At 38.9% G+C, this 22,886-nt stretch overlaps 1 protein-coding gene across 1 annotated transcript in view; it reads right to left on the bottom strand.

The window, feature by feature from the left end:
* The window catches only part of LOC139722494 (sorting nexin-14-like), a 70,547-nt gene that overhangs the window by 27,115 nt on the left and 20,546 nt on the right, over positions 1-22,886 (bottom strand). Inside the window, exons 13-23 of the mRNA XM_071633783.1 lie at positions 21,945-22,002; positions 20,961-21,027; positions 19,968-20,023; positions 17,217-17,282; positions 8,812-8,897; positions 8,347-8,399; positions 7,047-7,255; positions 5,178-5,227; positions 4,250-4,350; positions 3,560-3,662; positions 3,111-3,151 (exon numbers count right to left, since the gene is read on the bottom strand). Of these exons, the coding sequence (XP_071489884.1) occupies positions 3,111-3,151; positions 3,560-3,662; positions 4,250-4,350; positions 5,178-5,227; positions 7,047-7,255; positions 8,347-8,399; positions 8,812-8,897; positions 17,217-17,282; positions 19,968-20,023; positions 20,961-21,027; positions 21,945-22,002 (890 nt within the window). The remainder of the gene's footprint in view (positions 1-3,110; positions 3,152-3,559; positions 3,663-4,249; positions 4,351-5,177; positions 5,228-7,046; positions 7,256-8,346; positions 8,400-8,811; positions 8,898-17,216; positions 17,283-19,967; positions 20,024-20,960; positions 21,028-21,944; positions 22,003-22,886) is intronic.

Below are 22,886 nucleotides of genomic sequence, written 5' to 3'. Positions count from 1 at the left end.
CTCAGCTCCTATGGGCCTATTGGCAAACTATTTCGTTGAGATTTTGCTTTGATACATGTACAACGCATTAGCAATAGCACGACAAGACATTACGTAGGCCTGAAGGGAAAAGTCACCAAATCATTAAGTATAGTAATCTATTACTGTAGATGAATAAGCCTTAGTAGATTTATCTCAAACTTCCAAGAAGGCGAATTTGATAAAATGCATGATAAGCAGGCACCATGCATAAATAGGTGAATTAACTTGGGTTTTTATATATATGTAAACTCGCATTCACAATTAAATCAGAATGTCACATACAATGTAAAAGCTTATTATAGCTATTATCTTTTTTTTTTTCTTAAACAGATAAAGGTTAGGCTCGTATAGACATATCAGTAGTTTTGTACAATCTTGTATAGCCCTTCATGAAATATTATAGAAATATGAAAGAAGGAGTTATATGACACATTGGATAAGTATGTCGGCCAGAGGCCAAGAAAACTATACATGTAAGGTAGACTGATATAAAAAAAAAACACAACAAAAACCTACAAACTTGTTCAGCTATTAATGCAAATGGGGAGTGAATTTTCAATGTACAAAAACAGAGAATGATTTAGGCCTTTTGTAGTATTTCTTTCATAAAGAGATTTATTGAGAGAAAGGTGAAAATAGAGGGAAAAATCATGTTGGTCTTGACATGATTCAGTAATTATGAAGAGTAGACAGACGGACAGAAAGAAAAAAGATCTAGTGAGAGCTTGAAAAGAGAGAAAAGAAGAAAACGAATAAACAGAAAGGGAATGGCTGGGATAGTTCCTTGGTTCCTCATGCAAGGAGGTCTCTCATTGCAGACAGAATGGAGCATTTCTTGCTCTAGAAAGTACATTCCGAGGTGTTACATAACAGTTCAAACCACCATCTGGCTTTCTACTCAGGTTGACCTTTATCTCAGTGGGGGTTAGCCAGACAGGCCCCCCATAGGACATGTCAATCACGGTTACCATGACAATCCTCTCAGAATGAAGCTCTGCCTAATAAACATGAAAAGGTGTTTCTGGACTCAAAGGCTGTTGGGAGAAGCTACAACACAGGGCCTATGGGACAGTGCCGAAGTGGTGCATATAGTAGTCTTGGCGCAGACTCCTCTACGACCAACAAGGGTTTGTGCCTGCAAACTACATGGAGGTACGGGTGGACTGGGGTGGTCGGTCGAAATGTAATTCTGTTACGTATGACTGACAATTCGTTTGTGATGGAGGATTGTAACTGAGCTAGTTTATCATTATTTAGTTATTTTACGGCCAGAATGTAGACTGGATAGTCATGTCTCACCATTGATTAGTATGTCTTTATATTCAGCATGTGCGGAATAATTAACAACTAGAATAGTCTAATAGTAATATTGATTTTTGTGCTAATCAAGGGCAGGTTTAATATGAATAGTTCATGACAGTGAGACGGTCTGGACACTAGACAAAGTGGTATATTCATTATAAGCATGACCAGATGGAAATGATCAGTTTGGGTAAATTGTTGAGAGTAAAACTATATCAGTTGGGAGTACACCAATTGGGAGTAGACGAGTTGCTGGGAGTAGACCAATTGGGAGGAGACGAGTTGGGAGTAGACGAGTTGGGAGTAGACCAATTGGGAGTAGACCAGTTGGGAGTAGACAAGTAGAGAGTAGACCAATTGGGAGTAGACCAGTTGGGAGTAGACCAATTGGGAGTAGACGAGTTGGGAGTAGACCAATTAGGAGTAGACCAGTTGGGAGTAGACCAGTTGGGAGTAGACCAGTTGGGAGTAGACCAATTGGGAGTAGACGAGTTAGGAGTAGACCAGATGGGTATAGACCATATTGGGTATGGACAAACTAGGGTTGGACGATATGATAACTAGACAAAGTGAATGTAGACTGAATGACTTGTAGACGAGGTGGGAGTAGACTAACTAGTAGTAGACAAAATAAATATTAGACGACATGGCAAATAGACATTGTGAGTGTAGACGATTTGGCTATTAGATCAATTGATTTGTAGACGAAATGCTCCTTAGACGAGTTGGGTATTAGACAATACGAGTAGTGGGCAAAGTGGCTATTAGACAATATGGGTACTGGACAAAACGAGATGCAGACCAAATGGGTATTAGACTAATCGGTAATAGACGATATGCCAGTAGACCAATTGGAAAATAGACAAAGTGGCTGTAGACGAGGTGACAATAAACCCGATCCAGGTGATTTCTGATAGTGGCGTCGGCTTTGTAGACGACTCGGATATTGTGTTTCGCCAGCCGGCGTCTCAGAACGGGAGCAATTGACTCCACATAGGGGAGGACAACCGTGGACTTGTATTCCTCCTTGTCCTGTTCAGGCTGAACTCTTACTGTTCGTGCCTTGTTGATGAAACACCTGGGATAGCCATTGGCCGACAATGCTGATCGCAAATGACGTTTCTCGCTTGCTGTGCCAGAGGGCTTGGTTATGATCTTGTTTGCTCGATCGTAGAGGCATCTGATCACTCCTCGTTTGGCGGAGGTAGGATGGTGTGAGTTGAAGGCCAGATATTGGTCTGTGTGTGTGGGCTTTCTGTATATGGTTGTGCTCAGTTTCCCCCCTGTGTCCCTGTGGACTAGGGTGTCCAGGAAGGCGATGCTTGCTTGTGTTTCTTGCTCTGAGGTGAACTTGATAGTAGGTTCTCTCGTATTCATGAATTCGAGTAGCTTGTCAGCGTGCCTCCTGTCGGCAACGATGAAGGTATCATCGACGTACCGCTTCCAAATCCTGGGTGCGGTTCCGGGGGGACACTCTTCCAAGGCTTGTTCTTCGAAGGCCTCCATATACATGTTGGCAACTACAGCAGACACAGGGCTGCCCATGGCGGCGCCCACATGCCGACAGGGACGTCGGCATAGAGTTACCCGAGTCATGGATGCGTTGCATTCGCATGCACCACCACACTATGCACAAACCAAAGCCACCGAATCGTGACGGCAGTCAACGGACGCAGGAGGACTCACTACCCGGCCCGCCCCGGGGGGCGACGTGCTGCCAACTAGGTCCGCATACACGCTGTAAACAGCGGCCACAGGATGGCGCACTGCCCGCCCCGCTTTCTTACCTCCTTTATGACTTTGGTGGAGACAGACCTCACAAATTTGCCTGTCAAAGAGAATGAAGTGAGAGAACAGATTGCATAAGAAGACTGCAACCATGGAAAAATAATAACTCCTTTATTCACAAGTTAGACTTTAAGATGTTGCTCAATGAAAATAAAGGCACTCATCTCACTGGTCAAATTAAACATTCCATAACCAGTCATGTCTTGCAAACAAGGTATAGACTAAATTCCATCTTGAGTTATCTTCTTCCTAAATAATACAATCAGATTTGTTAACACTTTGTATTAAATTATTATCATTACTAACATTATTTTTTAAACTCTTGTTTTTTTTCCTGGTAAGCTCAGTGCAAAGGCAAGTCATACGTAAATACAGAAGAAAAACTGCACATTTTCATCTGCTATCATGTGTTTCCAAAAGTTGTGACTGTCTTGTACAAAGTGCGCACCAATATTGACATCTCCAAGGAACTTGTTGACAAACTCTTCGCTGGTTGTCAGGAAGCTGTAGAGAAGTTGACTCCCTCGTAGGTTGGGTTTGGTCAGCAGAACCTGCAGTGATGAACCACAACAAGTAATGGACATTGATATAAACATGTAAATATTTCATCAGCAACTTGCATACACAAGTGATTAGACTTATAACTTTAGCTGAAAAAATGGGTCAGAAGAACCTGAAGTGATGAACCACAGCAAGTAATGGACGTTGATATAAATATGTAAATATTTCATCAGCAACTTGCATACACAAGTGATTAGACTTATAACTTTAGCTGAAAAAGAATGAAATTCTGCTGTTACTGATATAACATTCCTAAGTCTGAATGAAGAAAGTGTTAAATTCATGACATTTGTTCTTGTGACAATTACATATTGTACTCCCATGAAATATCTACACGATATCACCATAACCCTAACCGTAATCCTCATATCAAATAAACCTATAAAGACTCTATCAAAACCCTAACCTTAAGACCTTGCAGAAATAAGACCGAAGCATTGTCACAGGAGCAAATGTCATGTCAAAATTTCACACGGATGATGAAAATGAATTAGTGGTGCAATGTAATAGGATCCCTTTTACTCTTGAAAAAAAAAAAAAAAAAAAATATCGTATGATAGAACTGATTGTTACTTACACTGAGGTACTTCTCAAAGACCGGTCTCTTCTTCTCCATGTGGTCATGTGACTTGGACCCAAAGGGACGTCTGACGGGAAGCTGGGCATCCTCAAAACCACCTGGCAAAGACAGAAACACAAACTGGAGTTAAGAATAAGATGTGATCATCAGCCATCAATGACATTACAGAGATGTGGCTCAGTCTGTAGTACTTCTGCCTCGTAATCAAATAGCTCAGATTTCATTCTCATCGAGCATAGCTGAGCAATATTGTGTATAATCATGTCGTCCTCTCCAGTACTGAGGCAAAAACACGCAGATAGGATGTGCATTTACGGGGACCTGGTATACCAGGTTCCACAAGGTTCTCAAGGTGTCGACTCATAATTACACGGGAACCTGGTATACGGGAACCTGGTAAAAGTATGTTGTATACCAGAAAAATGTCACTTTGTTTGAACGCGTAGAGTTTCTTCTATCAATATCTCTTCCTTTCCTGTATCAAAACTGCATGCATTTTGTCTATTTTACCTTTGTTCACTGTAGTACCGTAGTTCTTTTTCTATAAAACTCATATGAAGACATATGTAGCTATCTAGGCTGAGCTCACTAGATTTTGACTTTTGCTGACCCCATATGGGTGCCCTTACAGTGTTTAAAGAGTTTGCAAGCCCATCAGCGCACTCTACTCATATCTCATGTCCGATCGATATTTCCCATTGTTGGATGGCACAAGTAGTTGACCATGGAAAGGCAAAACATTTATCACTTTAATTGCTTTCACACAGATGGACCAACCTGTCTGTTCTTTGTGAATGGGCAAAAAGAGTCTTGTTTGGGGGCATTCAATTGGAGGCTCTTGGAGAATTGCAGAATGAAAGGGTTAAGTGTTGTTGAATATGATAAAAGCCAATACATGGCACACACCTTTGAAACACATACTCACCATGGAATTCTTTCAGCTTTTGTTCCAGAGCATAGAATTCATGATACCGCCTGTAGTATGATAAAAATGCAAAGATATTGACTATATCAAGTGTCATCCCATTACTGGACAAACTCCAGTCTTTCTGCATGATTCTATATATCAAAATAGAAATGATCTATTCCCTCCATTGACTCATCACTCATCTTGTATCCAATTTTCATGACTGTAAAATGAAAGATTTGATAAAGATAAACTACACCTGACATTACAGAAAACGACAGGCTACATCCAACTTCATCGCAGTTTTCATGTAGCTGTTGTTAGATCAACATTTGCTGTGAAAAATGAATGCAGCAAAATAAATAGGATTTTTGCAGTAATATCAGGAGGGAAACAAAAGGCTGCACAGTCTTTAGAATTATTGCCTCCTGCCTCTTAACTTCTAATACCAAGTGTAACTAGAGAAGCACTCTGAGAGCGCAGACCTCCGCCAAGCATGCAGCCCATTTCCACCCGCACTGATCTTGTTCTTCCACAGAGATCAGTGATTTCCACCCATACGTACTGCATTGTGTGCTGAAAGCCGCCCGATTTCCCAATATAGAAGCCTTTGCTACGTCATAAACAATCAGCTGCACGGCGCGCCTCGCCCTAGCAGAAACTAGAGCACGGCGTCGCACTTTGGCGCGCGCATGGAAACCTCAAATACGCGCAGCCTGAACTCCCAAGTTTATTGACCCTACCTGCCAAAATATCAAAAATCCCTCATAAATTCCCCCAAAATTCTCGGATCACTACCAAAAGTTAATCATTTGTTACTTGTGTCATTCTCAACCTTTCCTGCAAGTTTCATCCCAATCCGTCAACTACTTTTTGAGTTATTTTGCACACGGACAAACTAATTAACTAACTAACTAACTAACTAACTAACTAACTAACAAACCAACGGTAACGAAAACATAACCTCCTCCCTTGGCGGAGGTAATAATGATAGATAAAAAAATTCCAACTTGACATGAAAGCAAAACAATTCACTTAAGTCCACAATTACATGTAGATGCAACTAACACCTGTTGTTGATGTGTGAAATCTACCGGAAGGAGGACATCTTTTTAGACACAGACTGCAGACATCACTCTACTATAATTCAATTCAGTCAAAATTTGAGCATGTGCAGAAGGTCATAGCAGACCTTCTCCTATTCTAATAAAAGAATAATCATCGTTCTGAAAATTCAATAGTTACATTCCCACGCAGTTGCCAAACTTGAAGTTTAGGCGGAAAACTTAACTGTTGATGATTAGCTCCACTCGTGAATTCACGACGTGCGTTCAAGCGTGCACCTAACTTTAAGTTACAACTTACGAGCCAGCCCCACTCGATGATTACAACGGAAGTGTAGAGTCTTTGCTAGATGACCTTGTGCCCATACAAAATAACGCAGCGAACGAGACTCGAGGTTCACGCTAACTCACAAGCTCATTGATTATTGTGTCCACACGGAGCGAAACTACGAGTGGGGACTCCCTGTGGCTCGTGGAGAGAACGTAAACCCTATTTAAATATGTCTCATGGTTCCAATCATCGACTAAACTTTACGATTGCTAACTTTTGAGTGCGTCTACACAATGCTAAACTACAAGCTAATCATAAAGAGTTAAGTTTTTGACTTAAACCTAGAGTTTAGGAACAGCGTGTGAACCTAACTAATGGTACAGAGGTAATTGCACACCACTGCTACTGTGAACTGGCTTATTCTGGAGCAAACATCACAAACTAACCCAATGTGGTATTTGTGAGTGACCCTCTTACAACACTACAAAACATCTGAATGATGGCCAAAGAGCAGAAGGAAGGAACATCTGGGTTCTTCAATTTTTTACCGACCTCTCCACCTGCCATGAGTTCTTCTCCCCATCTCCCTCCCGGACGTCGATGCGCTGGATGTTGATGACGAAGACGAAGCTCTCTTTCCCTCCCTCCTGCTTCTGCTGCACCGATGGGATACTGACCCGCCAGGCGCTGAGGTCATGCTGTGGGGACGCGATGCCAGCACGGTGGTGGTCGTCGTCATCTGATGCGATGTCCACGTCAGACTGACAGAAGAAAAAGGTCAATGTTAAGGTAAATACACAATGTGAAGTGTGGTGAAAATTGTTGAAGATAAAGGCTGTAGGAAATGGGGCTGGCTATTTTCTCTGGAGAAAACAAAGATCTTTGCAGAGATCTGCAAAATGCAATTTTCAAATCTTGCAACATATGACCTGTTAGAATGTAATACAACATGCATCCCAACAAATTTGGATGTTCTGTGGACATAGCATCACAGTTATTCAAATTCATTAAATTCTTCCGTCAAGATGTTTTTATGCAACTGATTGACAAATTGCACTACACCTACTATGTAATATATACTTAAAATTAGAACCAAAACTTGCTGTTGTGTGGAAGCTCAGAGGTCTGGTGGAGATGACGCCTGCCCGGAGATCAAGAGGTCATAGGTTCAAATTCTGCTTGAGTTCATACACACCTGATTTCTTTTATCATGGCCATTACTAAAACAGTAATCAATTCAGTGCTTATTTACATCGCTGTTACATTAGCATCACATTTCCATTGACAAAACAGTAAAGTGGATTCCAACATTTGAAACATAAACAATCAAATGAGGATTTCAAAACTGATATCATGCAATGAAATAATGAAGAAAACTGCCTTGTAAGTATCCCAAAGCTTGCAATCACTTGCCACATTCAAGGCTAGAAATGGAACTACATAAAAATAGGCATCCATTGGTATACAGGTAGGAATTTTCCCTTTTTTTGAGGGGGGGGGGGGATAGGACCCACCAGTAATTGAAAAATATACACACACAAAAAAAAAGTAGACTAAAAAAAAACAACAAACACACACACACAAATTTCCTCAGGTGAGGTCGAATAGGGTGCTGTCATTGCGTAAAGTACAACTCTGATTCATGATGCACCATAACTCTCATGGATTAAATTGCATCATATTAATTAAATGTTGATTTATAAAACACTTAACACCTTAGTCAACTTCTCTCTGACACATGCTTGCTGTGAAAAATTCTCTTGGGTGTGTTTCTATTAAAAAGTGGTACTGTACACAGGGCTACTTTAAAATTTACAATCGAGAATAAGGCAGCTCTGAATTCTATACTTACAGATGGTTGACTGGATTCTTCATACAGGTACAGGTGAGACAAACCTTCCCCATCTGTGGATTACCAAGTGAACATTAGATAAAACTTGATGACTGTTTCTGGCATTGCACGAGCAGGCTACATGTACATTGTAGTTGGACTAATTACCGGTACTGCATTAAAATATAATATTTCTAATAGTTTTTTTTTTTTTTTTTTTTTCTGAGGGCCTAGCAGCAAACTATGCTATCCACCCTTACATTAGCCAGCATTAGATCTGTGCTCTCTGACGACGCTAATTAGGACCAAAAAAAAAAAAAAGAAAAAAAAAAATGGTGTTCATGAGACGGCTGTTTCCATTGTCAAACTTAGGAGGAGCCGTCGGCTTTAATAGCATTTGCATTGTAGATCTAAAGCTCGCTTTTATTGAAGGTCTGAAGGACGGGAAAACACATAAATGGACAGGAGTCTTGGGATAAGACTAACCTGACTGTCCCTTGAAGACCTCTTTGATTCTACTCCCAAGCTTGCTCATGGCAGCAAATGTATCACTGGAACGCTTGCTGGCAACTCTGTCAACAAGAGAGGGCAGTATATAACATCATTAGTAGTCAGATATCAGGAAAAATAGCCATCACTCATCCAGTATTATATTAATCAAAGCTTTTCCAAACTCAATATTCTCTCCCCCCCCCCCCCCCCCCCAATGCTGTATTCCTTAGGTTTAGTACAATATGAAGATTTAACCCTATAAGAAAAATTTCTTCTCTGATATGCATGAACAGGAATGGTGTGTGTCTTTTGGCAATTCATGAGTCGATGAAATCAAAACATAGGTTGCAATCATACCCTCATTGTACATGCAAATCAATGCATAGGTATGCATCAATTTGGCTGTTGCGGATGCACTATTTTTATTTTTATTGTTTTTTTCATAGGATGAGTAAGAGCATTAACTGTACCCATTTTGCAAATGCCAGAAAAAGGTAAGTAACACTCTCCTCTGATCTTGTGTAGGAAGCCAACTTTGTGGTCCCTTATTCTTTTTCTTCTTTTTTTTTCACACGGGCATGAACTTAAGCCTTCATTTGATGTTTTCTTGTAATTGTTGTTAGCATACATCAGCCTCATCATCTTCATAGTAATAACCACTACACTAGCAATGGCAGCAGTGATAATTGAGAAAGTAATAATGATTATGATGATGATGATAATGATATGTATAATAACAACAATATCAATAATTATATCAATAATAATAATTAATAATCACAATTAGCAGATAATAATTGCCCTCTGGATAAGCTCCTCAAACTGCTTAAAAAATGCATTACAGAACAATCAGGATAAAATGGGGCTTTTTTAAAGCATTACATACACTAGTGTCCAGATATTAGGTATTTGTGAGTGTACACCACATGCACTGTAAATGACATCCCCTTTGATATGCCCTGGGTCCATGAATTGGACCCAGCAATAAAGTTGAGAACAGCAGAATCAAAGAGACATGAAGGAGATGATGATGATGATGATGATGATGATGATGATGATGATGATAATAATAGTAATAATAATAATGATAATGATGATGATGATGATAATGATAATAAATAATAATAATAATAATAATAATAATAATAATAATAATAATAACAATGATAATGATGATGATGATGATAATAATAATAATAATAATAATAATAATAATAATAATAATAATGAAATATAGTAATAATAACAACAACAATACAAGTAATAATGATAATAATGATAAAAAATAATAATAGAATAACAACAAAGGACTACAACATGTGAACTGTAACTTCCTGCTATAAAACAGACTATTCTAAGTGTGATAGCATTGTATACTCATGACAATGCAACTCTAAAATACTTCACAGGTCTCATACGCATACCACAACATATCATTACATTTAGCACCTCCAGAATGACATTTAACATAACCATCTACTTTTGATTGATCTACCACACTGTGTTACCACATGTACAAATCAATGAACAGAGTCACTTTTACCATGGTTACACACATAAATGTCCATGATGCTTTTTGCACAGAGCTCACACTGTAGGTACTACTCCACTATAACACTAAATCCTAGTGGGACATACTATAGTAATCACTATGACTTGCCTGATGTCTACAAGCACACTAGTGTGTATGTCAGTGTCATATTACTGTAAACGCCAATATTTTCGCGCGATTAATTTTTCGCGCTGAGCGGCTCGAAAACATATTCGCGGGTTCTTAAATTCGCGCTCCGCAGCGGGTTAATACACAGTCGCTGTTTTCATCCAGCGATGCCAGCGTATGAAAAGCGAGTGCGAGTACAAGCGCTCAACTACGTAGTACACTGTACATGTATTTTACTCGATACATGTACTGTAGTACTAGTACTGTAGTCGCGGGGATGTAGCACACAAATCGGCCGTGGGCTCGGTGCGTGCGGTGCGTGCGATGATACTGCTATATGCGTAAACATGTCTGTACTACGTAGCAGTATCATCGACGAAGCGCACACAATTCAGGCCGTTCAAAATGTGCGTAGAAAATTGCGAAGATATATTCGCGCGTTTTTGAATTCGCGCTAGCTGAACGTAGCGCGAAATCCGCGAAAATTAATGTACCGCGAAAATTTCCACGTTTACAGTAGTTGTCTAGTTCTATCTACAAATATACCATCTTCATATTTAAGGATGGCTTTAAAAATATACATGATTCTGTCTACACAGGATGTACAGTAAGCTGGAATACAAATTTATGTATACGATCCTACATCAGGCTCTCGATGATGATCAAATGTTTCTTGTATGAAAATGACATTGCATGATTGCACTGAAATAGAGGCAACAGACAGAAATAAAACTTAAAAGTGAATATGCATTTGACCATTTACATTTGACCATTTCATCACTACTACCATTAATAGATCCTTGAACGTGTGACATCCAAATCGTTGTATGATGATGTGAATTTGATGATTTTGCTGCAAACTGTTCTCATTTGTACTACTATTGAGAAGTAATTTCAGAGAAGGAAACAATGCACATGGGGTTTGGGATTACAATAACTGAGCGCTCATGAAAATAGGCAAACTATCCAATAATCAAGCAAATGCCATGCATTTGGTAACAGTTCATCTGACAGGAATGTCTTTATGCTCAATCAAATCTAAAATTATGAATGACTTTGGCATGCAAACGTGGACTGAAGTATCACTTAGAGAAAATGCATCAAAATGGGGTGGGGGGGTCCAGCAGCAATTTTCAACGCTGTTTAACACACAGCTACATAGGAAATCTAATGATATACTTAAGAATTAAAGATGCATCCATTCCTTGCTTTCTAGATGTATGATTTGATATGAGAGGACAACGGGGTGACACATTGATATTTCCTATCTTGTGTACAGTGTATGCTTGACTTCCACCTTCCATCATGATACTGATGACACTGCATCACAAAACCAACTAAAAGTCACACACACTGATTTGGAGTGAGGACTGAAAATAAGTGACATGGGTCAATGTAGCCAATGTTGAGTTCTTCTTATTTTCTAAAAGAGCTATTCTTCTTCTACATTATGCTAAAGCACTGCTTGAGATCATAAAACCAACAGGAAATTGTGTTTTCGCAGTTTTTCTCGAACACTTTTTTTGTGGGATGGTGTGATTAGGTGTGTCTTATGGAGTCCCCTTTTCATTTCTTAACCTGTTGGGATGGTTTGATTTTGCTACATCACGCATTTCCCATAGACATTAAGTCCTCAACGAGTTAAAAACCCTGTACACAGTTATTCTTTACTTTCAACTCTAACATCTTTAGAAAGGATGATGCCTTGGCTCTGAAAATTGGCATCAATCATGGAAAGAATGTGTGAATAGAGCATGCTTAATTCAGCCAAAGCTGATAATCCCTTCCTTGTTGTTGCTCTGATGGCTTGCATCATGTTTTTTGTCCCATTCATCACACAGCTAGCACGGATTGGTGAAGATTAAAGGCGCTTGAATAGACCCTTTACTTCAGAGCCTCTTTTCTCAATTCACACTATTCCAGCGTGTGTGCTTTCTGTCAAATATTTGGATAGATTAGGAGAGTCCATTTGAATTGAGTTACGCATCATTTTAAAGCTTACTAATAGAGTCTGCTCTTTCAGAATCTGCTCCAAGGACTAAAAATCCTTGTCTGGCGACTTTTTGTTGGTTTTGTGATGCAGGGTCACATATCCTATTTCTATAGATTAACCTTCTCCAGGCATGCACACAGCTAGTCTCATATCAAATACTTGTTCCTCTAGAACAGTCTTGCCTTCCTCTCCTCCCCTCCCCCCCCCCCAAAAAAAAAAACAAAAACAAAAACAAAAACAAAACAAACAAACAAAAAAACCCTGTAAAACCAGAAATGTTCATGTGCAGTTCAATTTTGGGAATATCACGAGAGACAAGATTTGCGAAATCAAAATGCACATGAAAGGTCTTGTCTACACTACACGTATATGTACTGAATGCCAGTGGCAATTCATGAAAAATTTCATGCTGTGAAAACAGCTGTTGGCTCTAATTTGCCAAATAGCTTGCATTACAGTACATTTATTTTTATTGCAGGTTCAAATAATCCACCCACATGAAAACAAAGCAACAACAACAACAACAACAACAACAACAACAACAACAACAACAACAACAACAACAACAACAACCTCCTAATACCAGACTGGCTATAGTATACAACTATAAACTGACATTGGGCTAAATATCAAATACACAATATAACCGTACTGTGAATCAATCACATACTACAAGTAGTGAACATACAACACACAACATACAACATAAGATTATATACACCGGACATTATGTTACATGATTACCATTCCAAGTAAGGTAGACATTTACACAATTTGACACCTACATGAATTTGGCACAACTAGGTGCTGTTATATTTAGCCACAGAACCCTGACCATATGAACCAAATGGAATGCCTTGAAATGAACACTTCATTCCTATCCAGGGAAATCACTCAACAACAGAAATGTACACCAGAAAGCGTTCAAATACACCTCGTGACAGATTCTACACATTAGCACTCATGGCACACAACACATATACTGTACACCACAGAATGTTCGCGTGCATTTTAATTTTGCGAATTACGCGAGAGCAAAGATTTAAGAGATTAAAATGCATGTGGAAGTTCTTGTCTACACTACGCGTTGAATGTCAGTGACAATTCCTGAAAATTTCATGCCGTACAAAATGTTGTCAGCTCCAATTTGCAAAAATGTCATGCCGCTAAAATATCTTGCTTTACTGTATGCAACATGATGTGAATAAATCTCTCACAAACCACTTTCTGATCTCAAAGAAATTATGACATCCTGCACAAATATTAACAAGAAGCTTAGTATCTCAGTGTTGTCCCATCTCCTTTATAGTAAAGTAAACAAAAACAAAAAAGGAAAGGTTACATGTACAAAACATAAACTAGAGAAGCACTCTGACAGCACAGTTCTCTGCCAAGCGGGATCATTTCTACCCATTATACTCGCATGCTGAAAATCGTCCACTTTCCCAACATAGAAGCCTTTTGTTTACATCATCAGCTTCCAGCTAGCAGCGCCTTGCCGAGCAAGAGCACATAAGGCTTTAAAGGGACTGTACAGTACTGGTTGATGTAGGGTTTCATGTTTTGAACATTCCTTAGCGAGATAATGAAAAGCCTCTTATGAAATATGAGAGAGCATGTAATTCTAAGAAGGATTCAACGTTTATTTGATGAAGATTGGTTTTCAAATGGCTGAGATTTCCAAAAAAGTGCTAATAATAAAAGGCAACATGCCACAACTTTATTAGAATCTCTTTGTTTCACCTTGTTTTTGGATATCTCAGCCATTTCAAAACCGATTTTCATCGAATAAACTTTTGATACCCATTAGAACTGCATGCTCTTTGACATCTCATAGAGTGGTTTCTAAAAGCTAAATCTTCACCTCAACCAGAACTGTACACACCCTTTAATACATACAACACAACTTCTTTAAAGGTCCACACCCATCGCCATACCTACACTATTAGGGGCAGATCCAAGAATTCCGTAAAGGGGAGGTGCCTTTACAAAATTAAAAGGGGGCACACGCGCTCCCCATTTTTTTTTTCCATTTCTTTTGTTTTATTATAACAAAAATAAAAAAAGGGGGCAAGGGCCAGGTGCACCCCCTCTGGATCCACGACTGACTATATCATTCTACAAAGAATCATTCTTAGTGGTGCCTACATTATAAAAGTTATGTGTTGTAGAACAAGACGAAGAAGAAAAAAATGTTAAAAATCCCCAAACCTTGCAAAGGTACAGTACGTACATTTATCTGTGGTATAATAGAGTCTGATCACAATAATTTGTGGTAAGTTATCCATACATTCATGCAACATACATGTAGGCCCCTACTATGATCACGATTTATAAACATAGATTAATTAGATGATAAAGAAAATATTATCCCAAATAATATACTTTAAGTTAATACACTGGAGTAAAATAAAGTAAAATGTTGTCATCGATATAAAATGGGTACATATGTAGACTGAATCAGAGATAAATTGCGTAGATAAGAGCCTAGAATTTGTTCTGATAGATTATGAATGATATATTGCCAATTTGAGGAATGTACACGAAGCATGCCTTTATACTCGTACACTGTACAATACAATGCAACTACTGATTCCACCACCAGCTTGCAGTAAAGGCCTTGATGATTGTACATGGCAAGAATATAGATCTCACATACTTGTAGGTTTCTTTTACCACTGCTTCTTATGTTTTTGAGTTAAATGATCAAATCAAATAGAATGTTTTCTTGAAGGTACAATTGTACGCCATTTAAAGCTTCAATCCAAATTGACTCTTTTTCCATTTATCTCAAGAGCTTCTGGTGTTACTCTATGGAAGTGTAATATATTTGTTTGAATTTATCTTCTGGGGTATTTTTATCTGGTATTTTTGTCTTTACCCAACTGATATTGCATTAAATAACACAGCATTATTTTACACATTTCTTATGCATAGGTCTTCATTTCAGAGCACATGATCTTACCTTAATGCCTTCATGAATACCACAGTGAAATATGAACTAAAGCATATAAAGCATACAGGGTACACACCCAGTACAAAAAAACTGTGGAATATTGCATTTGAGCTTAATGTACTCAGATATACACCAATATTCTCATTCCTTGAAATATCATATACCCATAGTTACATTCATATAGCTGTGTGACTACTGGTACTGCTGTGAATACCTAGTGCGCTATTGTGCATGCATACTGCTGTAATGAAGTACTAGGTAATACAAGGAGGGGAAAGGGGCAGGAAGGGGAAAGGGGCAGGGAGGGGGAAGGGGCAGGGCGGGGCGGGCAGGGCGGGGCGGGGCGGGAGAGGCAGAATTGCTCAGAGCAAAAGTTGAGCAATAGGGCCATAAATACCCTATACAGTCATACCCTATTATATGCAGGGTGGGAGAGCCTACTGCTATAATTTCTTGTGTTTTACAGGTTTTTGGGTGTGTGTAAGGTTTATTTTTTATTTCAAATCTAACTAGCAGCAAAGATTTCAGTGCAAGCAAGGAAAGCAAATACACAACTTGTCTGTTCATCGGTCAGCTATCTGTGAAGGTTGCTACCTCAATAAAAAACATAATTTACAGAGGGCAAATACCATCACACCTAATAGCTCATGTCATAAAAACCATCAGTGCATGGCACATAACAGTAAAAGCAATGCTACTGTAAAAGTGGTTTCTTTCGCGTACAGAAACTTCCGCGGTTTCCATTGGTGCCGACTTTTTCGTGTGTGTTTAAATTCGCGGTCGGTAATGATAGCGTTGTAACAAGCGATGAGTTCAAAACATTTTCGCGTGATGTTAAATTCGCGGTTCAACCTCAAAGCGCGAAAAGTGCAAAAATAAAATCACCGCGAAAGAAACCACTTTTACAGTAATAGAAGCTTAAACTTTGTCAAGATCATAATGCAGCTGCTGGACTGTCTAATGACATGACTATTGACTTACATTTTTTTTTTAAACTCAGTTGCTTGCAAGATATGGTAATTTTCCACATAATCAATACATGGTAAATCTAGCTAGATAAGACTATGACCTAAAATGCGTAATGTGTACACAGAGGGGTTATCATATAATGTGCTTGATTTCTTACGAGACCCAATCAAATCAAAGAGTCTATGTCCTGGATCCTGGGTATAACCAACTGAAGACCAGTCCCGAGCATACACGGGGTAGGGTGTATGGCAAATACATAGCAACATCAGCTCGTCTTCAATGGGCTAAAAATCACAAGCCCTTTTTTATGTAAATGACACACGCTCGATCGATCCTAAAACATATGTATACAGGCTCCTGGCTGCTTGCAAGGATTAGGCATTAAGCGGACAGTGTGTCTCAATGGAATCTAAGTCACACTTGAACACAAGCACATAGAATTGCCAGACATGATGATATCAATATGAATGGAAAAAGTGGAATTTACATTCTTGAAGGAGAAAAAATATTCTAGGAGCACTTCTAAGCTGCATGATAGAATCTTGGGGCATTCAATCTGTATTTTGATGTATTCTATCACAGGCTCGGATTCCACATCTCAACAGAACTACAAGATCTGCCGAGACAGTTGGTGAGGACTAGAACATTAAATGACACAGAAAAAGAAAACAACTAGCAGAAAGACAAAGATATACAAGCTAGATAACAGCCACCATCATACAATATTAGCAAAGTTTAATGTGGTACTAGTAACTGTGGGGTACAGGTGAATGGCCGACGGCTACAAGCACAGAGATATGGAGGTGGGGCAAGGTACTAACCGCTGGAGAACTGTGAGTGGTGGCGGGGTAGAGTTAACAGGTGAAGGTACTGGTTCAGGGGTAGATCTACTCATGATTAAAGTAAAGTGAGGTTTAGGGGGATGTGGATTTAATAGTCCACAAAAGGATGACAACAAACATATAACAAAGAAAAAAAGATTCGACAAGGGTGGGCGTGGATAATATTGATATATTGGACATAAATAAAACAGAATGACAAAGTCAGTGGTTTATGTAATCATGTAAAAACAAAACAAGGAGATGTAGACATGATTGGACAGAAGACAGGTCACTCCAGCGGAGAGAAACAAAGTGGTTTAGTCCAAATGAAGCCAAAGTGGGAAACACAAAAGAAACAAACAAAAACACAATAACAACATATTAGTAAGTATTTAAGAGTCTTTTTTTTTTGAATACCTACTGCAGCAAAATATTGACTGCCTCAATACAACACAATCAGTGACTCACAGATTCATAAAACTTTTCAGCAATCGATACATTTTGCTTCAAGCAGCAACTTTACAGATGATAGACAGAGTGTATCTGTGAGTTTACACAGATGTAAATATTTTGGCACACTTTCTAGTGTTAATAGCATAACAGATGCAAATATTATGACACCTACACGTAAAGGGCAGACAACATAACTAGAGTCACCTCAGCAAAGTAAGTACACATGAGGACTTATAATGGGACAAAGTTTTACGTGGACATAAAATCTGATCAGGAATTATCAATTATGTCTGATAAAACTTAAACAGCAGATGCACTGGAAGATATTGGTTATAAATGCTTTGTGCTTGGTTACCAGTACAAACACGCTAAGAGGAACTCACAACTGTGCATGGCATAGTAAGACAATATTTTGACATAAATAATGGGTATAGATCAGTATCTTAATAATTCAAAACTTCAAAAGGGAAAACATAACATCACAATGAAGTATTGAGTGAACTAAATGTCTTACCACTGACCACAATAACACTTGCATAAATAGAATCACATATATCTTTCTTTTCACACATACAGTACATCAAGACTTTACTATATTACTTTCAAATATATGAGGACCTTCCTTTAAAGACAATACGGTTATAAGGCATACAACATAATGTATATATATATATACATCTCAAACAAGATTTCGTTATTAACTTATGAATGATATACTGGGGGAGTGGCTTATACAAACAGCAGGAAACAGGAAAAAGAGTTTAAAACTTTTAAATTTTACTGATTTGCGGTCACTAGAGTCATGGTTCACTACTGCCAGGCTGGATAGAGACAGAACGTGACCTGAGTGCATATGTGACCCGCTACAACAAAAAGGTCCTAAAGTCGCGCACGGTCGAAGCCGTGAAAATCGAGTTTGAAGTCAGAGCATTAAAATTGGTCAAAACTTACGATTTTCTGATTTTGATATATCATTGGAGTCTAACATGTCTTCTTTCATCTGTTGAAATTTTGAAGCAAAATGATCAAAGGAAAGATAAAAAAATAGCGTTTTTCTGAGCCATGTTTTTGGGCATTTCAACGAAGCAGAAACTGGTTCGAAAATTTGGATTGAGCGCCACAGATAGGTTCCGCCCCTAACAACGACCAGAGTGATCTCATTGGTCAGTTTGCTGCTTGCTGCTAACCGAAGCGTGAAGCTCGCACACTGCCCAGTCGACTGGTGCGTGCAGGCGGGGTGCGCTATGCTCAGCCGCTTCTCACATCCTGGTCACTGATTGGTTGGTGAGGAGACCGTCGACGCTGATGTGCTTGAATTAACTCTTCGGGGGTTGCTAGGGCTTACCTTCTATTGTCCAGAGGTGAAAACTAACTTGTGTGTCCCTTGATCGCGATTGCGTCGAAAGGAAGACTTTTAGGGCGCTTTTCTCGAAACAGTGATTTTCCAGACGTCTCGACATGCTCTCTTTTAAACAATGATATCTTCGCAGCCGATTATTTTTATAAGATGTGTTATATATCAATTTAAAGCAGAAAGATTAGGGGATTATATCATGCAATTTTCAAATAATCGACCCCGCCCGACTTTAGGATCATTTTGTTGTAGCGGGTCACATATGCAGGCAAAACTGGGTGAAGTTTTGTCCCTTGAGCTATCCCATAATGCATCTTAATGCATCTTAAGTGATGCTCGTCGCAAGGCACCCAGGTAATGGCGATACCAAGAATTACTGATGTGCAATTCTGTTCTACCAGGCCTGCGCTAGTCATGGTTTTTAAAATGTACTGCGGTGGGCAGCAAATGAAGATTGATTCAATCGCCCTAACCTTTTCTTCCCATGTGACCAAGTCTTTAAAAAGAAATTCAATCCTGATAATGTACATGTATAGGCCGTTATTTTCACGAGGGTTTAATTTTCCCGAATTTCGCGAATCACAGTAGGATTGCGAATTTAACAACACGCGAAAATGCCTCGATTAACTTGGGTGATAGTGCATTTACACTTGCGTTGGCATCAATTCATGAAAAAACTTCTTCATTCACAAAAATATTTCTATGCTAAAATAACAGCGTATACATTATCAAGTTGCATTGTATGATAACACAAAATTTAGAGAAGTAATATTAGTAAAATATTTGTGTTGTCATATGAAGCTGCATGATATGAAGATGGGTCTCCTCTTTAATACTGATCTCAGGGAGTACTTCAAGATGAATAAGTCCTGCCCTCATCACACCTAATGCTTTCTATTTGGGTTACTCAGATAGAGGAGTCAGAATCACATGATCAGTCCTACCTGTTTGAAACCTTGGCCAGTGAGTGTGCCCTCTTCCCACACAGAAGGGTGAAGTACTGCCGGGAGGAGAGAACAGAGAGGGGCACTTATCAGTGGTCACACTGTGGATGACAGCAAAAACTCTGTCCACTGTCACTTGAGAGCAAGAAGAGTGCTAGTGCACAACTAGGATGGCATCTACACCCTTCTGTTTCTCAATCGGGAACAAGCAAATCTTACACTACCAGCTTTGGAGTCTGCACAACATAGGGAGACTAATTTACATCAGTACAAAGGAATAGAAGGTAAAAATATTACTCGTATAAAAGTTCAAAAGCGCCCTATACAACTTCTCCCTGCGCACGCAGAGCACTAGCATGCACAGCGAAGTCTGCCATTACTACAGTGTAAGTACTGCAAGTCCCTCCCTTCAACCAGAGACATTTTATTTAGTTCACCCTCTAAAGGCAGTGAGCACAAAACCTCTCTGACTATTCTACAAACCATGCAGCAACAATGAAGAGTTCCTATTACTTTTTCCTACACTTACAACAGTTTATATGATTCAGTGTTTTCCACATAATTTTCAAGGTACTTTTTTTAGCAATTCTTTGATGTGATAAATATGTGTTTAACCCGCTGAAGAGTCCTGAGAATACTCAGGCAGGTGTCTATGGGAAATGCATATCACAGCAATATCAGAACATCCTCAACGGGCTAAGGTGAACTTAACTAACCATGCTTAGAGACATACTCAAGGGTCTTATGGTGTGAGCTTGAATAATCACAAAAAAAAAATGATGGTTGCATCATATGGAAGAGCTTTCAAAACTCTGTCAAATTGTGTCACAAACAGAACTTTGATTTGGGGCAAAATTTCATGCTAGGGCCCTTCTGCCTGACAGGCCGCAAAATGACAATAGGTGTCAGGGGCCTCTAGCTTTCTCTAAACCTTGACATACTAATTACTATGTCACATGTGAACCTAACTTGGAGGCATCTTCTCCAACTCACCTCCTCTGAATGGTGAAACATCGGACAGTACATACTCTCTAAGAGACTGAAGACATACTCATAGGCTCTGTGAACAGGAATCAACAGACATGGCGATATGTTATATCAAAATCCAGGAACAGCCTTTTACCTGCCAAAGTCGACACAATTGCCTGTACATTTCATTTCTTTTCATTTATTTAATTTCCAGCAAAAAGGTAGATGCAAATAGACACTTAAATACACATAATTACACAAAATCAATACAACATTGGAATCATGCAAGATAAATGTACTGTGAAATGAAATGTTGTGACTTTTATGACAAATACCAAATCAAAATTGATTGGAAATTGAGGAGAGTATAAAAAGCAAAGCTTGGAGTTGGCAGCCTCCTCAAAAACAATATCTAATTACTCAATCTACTAGACTACCTGTAGGCAAATCTACTTAAATGAGAAAGGTACGACATACACAAACACACACACACACACACACACAAACACAATGCAACTCTCTTGTGGAAAAAAAAAAATTAATGTGAAAGGAATAACAGGAGGAAACTGAAGACAGGGAAAAACAGGGAAAATCGAAGACAAAACTTATTCCATTGCAAAAATAAAACAACATGAAAAGCTTATAAAATGTACACTGTAAATGTCAACATTTTTATGGATTATTATTTTTTTTTTTTCTGTGCAGCTAGAAAACAAATTTGCAATTGCTTGCTTGTATGTTTTCATTCAATTCAAAGAAAAGACAGAAGGTGATTTGACGTTTCCGTTCATGAAAATTGATATGCTGCCAAATCCATTTGAATGTGAGGTCTCCACATAAAATACTGCATACAATGTTCAGTACACCCATGCGCTCAATCAATACCCATGCTACTACTAGGGCACATGTGCACACACACACTCACTCAAACCGGGAGGTACCTCCGACAAAGCATGAAGTGCAACTTGAGTACATGTACATGAGTAAGTTTTCACGAGAAGAACTCACTCAAACAGTGACTTTGTCTTCCTCATCTCAACAATCTTCTCATAATGCCCAGTCACAACTGTGAACAGAGAGACAATATGTGGTTAACAAATCAAATTATAGCACAAATACTGTAAAAGTGGATATTGTCGCGTGACTAATTTTTCACGCTCGGCCCGCTGAGAGTTTTGCGTACTTTTAATTCTGCAGAATCAAGACAGTAAGTACAGGAACATACACAAGGCATGCAAATGTGCTTTTATCTTTGCGCTAGTTTCTGGTTGCGCGAAATGCGCGAAAATTTCAACACTGCAAAAATTTTCACTTTTACAGTAGAAGGGGTGCAGGATATGGAACCACTGAGGACATGAGTAACCATCTGTAGCCAAAGAAGTACACTTTGCGTAAAAAAAAAGAATGAATCAAATGACTACCCTAATTTTCCACAAGGACTGTAAAAATTCAAAAGAAGTACCACATTCTTTTATGCTGTGTACAAACTACATATATAGTGCCCTGGTTTGTTTTTTCATAAGCTCATCAACACATTGGTACATACAAGGGATTAAAATTGACAAAGTGATGTGTTTTCATAAATCTCCCATATTCCACTATCAAGAGATCGTCATAAAAATAGGAACACAACATTCTAAACTAGAAATATCACTGAAGGTGATTAATACCCCCGCCCCGTGACGACAGTCTTACCCAAGGAATGATCTTTCCTTGATCTTCTGCCATTTAAATGCTGTTACCATGGCAATGCAGCTTCCGACACGTCCGAAAAATATGTCTTGCACATCTTCCCACCAAGACTATTGTGTGTGCCACATTTCATAAGCTTTTGTCAAAAACTGAGGAAGTAGTTCAATCCACAAGATCTTTCCTTGATCTTCCGCCATTAATATGCCGTTACCATGGCAACGCAGCTTCCGACACGTCCAAAAAATATGTCTTGCACAT

This window comes from Diadema antillarum, unplaced genomic scaffold, assembly GCF_040938485.1.
Source record: "Diadema antillarum isolate AM-2024a unplaced genomic scaffold, OU_Dant_1.0 scf00000166, whole genome shotgun sequence".
Lineage (NCBI taxonomy): Eukaryota > Metazoa > Echinodermata > Echinoidea > Diadematoida > Diadematidae > Diadema > Diadema antillarum.
This window is presented reverse-complemented; position numbering and strand designations above follow the sequence as displayed.